A 5908-nucleotide genomic window follows, 5' to 3' on the forward strand; every position below is an offset into this window, starting at 1 on the left:
CTTTTATTGTTAATCCTTACAATCTAAAGAATAATGCTTACCTACTACCTGAAAGTATGGTTGTCGTATGTTTAATTTGTTCCTTTATTTTTCAGCAGATAACTTAATAAAAGTTTAATTTTGGTTACATGCATTTATGTGTTTATGTGTCAAGCATATAATATATGTTTAACACATAAAATATATTGTATGTCGTGTATGTATGTGTTATTAAATGGAAAGTACGTAATCTTATCACACTTTACGGGTAAACAAATATAAGCAATCATTTGTTATTATTCTGGAAATCGGTCTTCAGTATGTCCGAATCTCTCTATTTATCTCCTTGTAGCGCATGTAACAGATATCTACATACATAGAAACCTGTTTAAGTTACAAAAGTCATATACGTTTGCGACATATAATGAGGTGTATATTCCGTGCAGTTTTGTGTTATATCGTACAGAAACAGCGTTAATATAAAATGGATTCAATTAGTAATTCCACATCGTCTAGTCCCCTAACATTCAGAAATGAGAGAGTAAGTTGTGTATCTTTCGTGTTCAACATTAATTTATCATGATGGTGTAAGGTACGCACAAGGTTTAAAAAAAAAACTATCCCAATACAATAAATTGCGCCACATAATTAATTGAGCTAATGGTTAACAAGAATTTGTCGTTGGCCTACAATAAAACAAAAACAAATAAAAAATAACTTTTGTTTTCGGAGTACCTATATTTCGATATTTTTTTACAGTAAAGCTGTCTAGTTAAACATGATGTAAAATACGAGGGTGGATTGATAAGTTTCCGGCCTAACCAAGAGATGACGCCACTAGGCCTACCTTGAGGTGACATTCTATAGTACCATCCTTGGATAGCTTGTAGCTATAGTTTCAGCCCGATCTCCTTGCTAGTGTAGGTTTGACAGCACGCTGAACAAGACGCCTCTGTGGTTTTCGTAAAAATGGAAAAGCAGGAAAATCGTGCTGTCATCAAATACTTTTATTTGAAGGGGTTAACGCCGAAGGAAATTAAAAAAGAGATGGACTCAACACTGGGGACATCCTCCCCGTCATATTCAACCGTTAAGCAGTGGGTTTCCGAGTTTAAAAAGGGTCGTGTGAGCACCTCTGATGGGCCTCGCTCAGGACGCCCCGTTGAGGTCACAACTCCAGATATGATCGAAAAAATTCATCAAATAGTGCTGGGAGACCGCAGATTGAAAGTGCGTGAGATAGCTGAGACCTGTAAGATGTCATATGAACGTGTGCAACATATTTTGCACCAACATTTGCATATGGAAAAGCTCTGTGCAAGATGGGTGCCGCGTTTGCTAACAGTCGACCAAAAATTGATTCGAAAAAACATTTCTACCGCAAATTTGTCATTGTATAAGCGTAATCCAAGCGAATTTTTGCGTCGATTCGTAACCGTTGACGAAACGTGGGTCCACCACTACACTCCTGAAACCAAAGAACAGTCTAAACAGTGGATTGGACCAGGGGAACCAACTCCAAAGAAGGCAAAAACAATTTTTTCGGCGAACAAGGTTATGGCTACTGTTTTTTGGGATGCAAGAGGTATTATATACATTGATTACCTTGCAAAGGGTAATACTATCACTGGTCAATACTACGCAGACTTATTGCAACGTTTGAGCCACGAGGTGAAAATTAAACGACCTCATCTGGCGAAGAAAAAATCTTGTTTCATCACGATAACGCACCAGCGCACACGTCAATCGTTGCGACGGCTAAAATCAACGATCTAAAGTTTGAATTGATGCCGCACCCTCCTTACTCTCCAGACCTAGCCCCGAGTGACTATTTTCTGTTCCCTAATCTCAAAAAATGGCTTGGCGGTAAGAGATTTGCGGACAATGAAGAAGTAATCGAAGCTGTAAATGGTTATTTTGAGGAGCTTGACGAATCAGTCTATAGAGATGGCATTAATAGACTGGAACACCGCTATGAGAAATGTATCAGCCTTGGAGGAGATTATGTTGAGAAATAAAAAAAAAAAATTTTTAAAAACCTTGTTTTTCTTGGTCAGGCCGGAAACTTATCAATCCACCCTCGTACACCTCGTGTTAAATATCTTCAAATAAGCCGATTTCTTACGTTGGTATTTTGTTATCGAATATATGCTCGGTAACCCAGTAAAAGAGATCATGTTAACAAGAATTTGAGAAGATTTTCATTGAAGTATGAACTAAGGTTTCGTTTCATGCTTCATAAGGCACTAAAGGTACTGACGATGGAATGGATATAATTTAGTTATCATTTAACGTGAGTTGTTTCATTCACCATATTCACGTTTAACAAATCTGCAGAGTGTGATCTTTATAAAATCATTTGCCCAATAAAATGACGGGTTATTATTATGAACGGGTATCTCTAACAGTGAATGTGTTTTCAAAATTAAAAGTTGCGTTGAATGTTCTTCAAATAGTTTAGCAATTTGGATTTTAAAATTACTGGTGTTAATTTAAAAGTGATTATCAGTGAATAACAGAACACCCGACTAACTACATACCATACTCAGAAGTACTTATACATTATTATTTTCTGTAACAAGTAAAAATTTCTAATTAAAAAAAAAAGAAACAGATTTTGCTCAAAGTTTTACAATGAAATTGCAAATATGTAATATTTATTCGAACAGATTAAAAAATACGTATAGTATCTGTTCAAAAGTGAAATCCTCTTTATTAAAATAAAATAGTTTTTAAATTTCTTATTAATACCAGTTAACTGTTTGATAAATGTCATTTTTAAAAAGTATTTCAATACCTAAAACCTCCATGTTTTCGACATCATACAGTATAACAGTTGAAAGCAGTTTTACATCTAATCAGGGAAAAGTGTTGTCTGCTGTTTCTAATATTACCTGCAGTTCCTACTTTCATGGTAATTCAAACGCCGTAGAGTTAAAGGTATTTTTTTTGTTTATTATTTACTACTTTGTTATAAAGACTATTACCCGTCAGTGCATAAATATTTATTTTGAGCTTTACGTAACGAGTTACTTATTTATGTATACAATATGTTAGTATTAAATATATGAAATCCTATAACATTGTTAGTTACTTAATAGTAGATTAATATGCGATATTAATTTGAAATCATTTTTTCGATTTTTTATTTACCCACTACAAACTATCTCAAATTAATGAGGGAAAAATTGTTGCTGTTGTCACACCTCCGCGTAATATATATAAAANTATGTTTAATCATAGTATATTCAGTATATAGTTACATTAGTTCGACGGATCGTTAACCTTGTAGGTCGGTTGGTCGTGGTTGTTGTTGTCACCTCTCGTAGTTTAGTGGTCAGAACATTGGTGCGTAAAGCCAAAGGTCCCGGGTTCGATTCCCGACGGGGGTGTGACAACAGCAACAATTTTTCCCTCATTAATTTGAGGTAGCGTGTAGTGGGTAAAAAATTCAGAAATGAATTTTCAGAATAATATTTCATATTAAACTAACTCACTTCTAAAAGATATCTAAATTATATGTATGTTTAATCATAGTATATTCAGTATATAGTTACATTAGTTCGACGGATCGTTAACCTTGTAGGTCGGTTGGTCGTGGTTGTTGTTGTCACCTCTCGTAGTTTAGTGGTCAGAACATTGGTGCGTAAAGCCAAAGGTCCCGGGTTCGATTCCCGGCGACGGTGTGACAACAGCAACAATTTTTCCCTCATTAATTTGAGGTAGTTTGTAGTGGGTAAATAAAAAATCGAAAAAAATGATTTTAAATTAATATTACAATATGCTAGATTTATACCTCAATTTCGTCCAATTGCCGAAGTTTCGCCATTTGTAAAGTCGTTAAAAACTTCAAAATGGTGAAATTATTCATTTTTTAACTGATATTTAATATTTAGTGATTTACGATTAGTGTTTGTTGTAAACTGGTGTCAGTGATCAGTCATCGAAAATGAAAAATTTTATCAAAGAAATAACATGAATCCTAAGAGATCTGTACGTGAATAGTGCTGTTCATTCCTTGGTTAAATTAATTTCCAAGAATGTTCTTGCACAACACGCACTTCACACTATTTTAATAAGTGAACTGTGTAAATGAATAAACTTCTCATTCCACACATTTATCTTAATCAAGAGCATTTTTTTTTCGTAAAATCTTACATTATTTCTGGTGGACATATATTTTTAAAAAATGAATTTTTTATGGATAAATTTGAGAATCGCTCATGATGCTTCTAGCAAATTTTTTATCCGATGCAACCAGGAGGATTCTAGGGTGGGCCTGGCCCACCTGACCTCTCCCTTTACTGCGCCAATGAAAAAGGCAAATATAATAATTTAATAATAAATACTATAATTTTCAAAATTGACAAAAATAGTTGGCACTATGCTAGCGCTATGCCACCATAAGCTTTAATTTGCTAAGAAAAGTTATGAAATGACCTTTGGCCAGACGGTTGTTCAGACAGTCTTTTTAACATTAGTTATTTTTAAAAAAATCAGTTAAGAAAATAAACATTAATTTGTTGATCAGCAATTTATCGAGACGTGGATGTTAATTTCGAACTTATTAGTTCTTATCAATCTCACCATTAATTTTGTGCCTATCACGTATATGAGTTCTGTTGGATAGGTAAAAGGAAAAAAGTCCTTATCTAACGTCTGAAGTATGATAGTAAACGGTAAGTTATGGCGTAATTTACTGGTCTGCTTCGCAATCTTCTGCTGTCAAAAGTACCTATCATACTATTACTATGAAAATTTTAAAACTTATATTATTGTATTAATGAATTAATTTTACCCACTACAGATAACCTCAAATGAATGAGCAAAAATTGTTCCTGCTATCACGGTCTTGCCAGGAATCAAACCCGGGCTCGTGGTACTTTGATCGTGAATAGAGTACTGGTGCGTAAAACGAGGGGCCCGAGTTCGACTCCCGGTGTTCAGATCATATCAATATTTGAATTTAACAAACTATTATTGTGGGATTTAATGTAGTAGGCAGACGATATTTTTAATAATTAAGAAAATGAACACAATAAAAAAAACAATCAATGAAAGAATATAAACAAAATGCAAATTAACCGTAACGTCTTAATCGTCTTACTTTTGGTCTTCTTAGTTTCGCGGTTCGTCGTCCACTCCCGTTGTTCACACCTTCCGTACGCGTCACCGATCATTTGTTTATCAATTTTTCCCTCGCCCCGCGCACTAACCCGAACTAAACCAAACATTCGCGTCACTGATCGCGAAAAATCCCTACATTATTATAGACGATAGTCAGGTAATCTGTTTGTATAGGCTTTCAGGATCACAACAGATGTTTGTATCACAGGAAATTAGGTTTTTCTAATAGCAAACTTTCCTGTCATTAAAATGAAATTACAATTGCTTTCTTCTACTTGAACACAGCAGGACATACGATTCAATACTCCCAAATTTACATTTTATTCTGGTTCTATTGTCCTGCCTTATCTTTACCTATTTATGTCTTCGTGCAATAGATTCTTGTAAATTTGTAATCGCTTATGTACAGATACATATGTACAATACATACTGTTGTTCCACCACTCACCCTTTCCACCCTCCTTATCCCCACACAACCACTCATCTTAAATTATATATTTGTTTGTATTGTAAATATGAGAGACTAGAGTCTTGATCCAGCCTTCAACGAATAAATTGGTAATTAGACATTTGTATTTTTTATTTTGCACTTTTCATCATCATCATAATAATTTTTATTGTACTTTGTGTGTAACTCGAACTTGATTCGAAAATTAAATTCTCCCGAACTTTTGAGAATTAAAACACTATGTGTGGGTATATTTTTTGGGACGGAGTATGTAAAGCAAAATCCGTCGTGCGTTCCAAAGTTTGGGAACATCTCGGAACATTTTGGAATGTTCGGAAATAATAATCTGGAATG

At 34.4% G+C, this 5908-nt stretch overlaps 1 protein-coding gene across 2 annotated transcripts in view; it reads left to right on the forward strand.

Annotated features, from left to right (window-relative positions):
* Positions 1 to 301: 301 nt before the first annotated feature.
* LOC108743459 (leucine-rich melanocyte differentiation-associated protein) overlaps positions 302 to 5908 on the forward strand; it is a 7905-nt gene continuing 2298 nt past the window's right edge. The window contains exon 1 of one of the 2 annotated variants that reach the window (XM_018479030.1): positions 302 to 520. In XM_018479030.1, coding sequence (XP_018334532.1) covers positions 464 to 520 — 57 coding nt within the window. In that variant the 5' untranslated portion in view covers positions 302 to 463. Of the gene's footprint in view, positions 521 to 2010; positions 2920 to 5908 lie in introns of those variants that run through there. The other variant, XM_018479029.1, reaches the window with a different exon arrangement.

This window comes from Agrilus planipennis, unplaced genomic scaffold (genome assembly GCF_000699045.2).
Source record: "Agrilus planipennis isolate EAB-ADULT unplaced genomic scaffold, Apla_2.0 scaffold463, whole genome shotgun sequence".
Classification (NCBI taxonomy): domain Eukaryota; kingdom Metazoa; phylum Arthropoda; class Insecta; order Coleoptera; family Buprestidae; genus Agrilus; species Agrilus planipennis.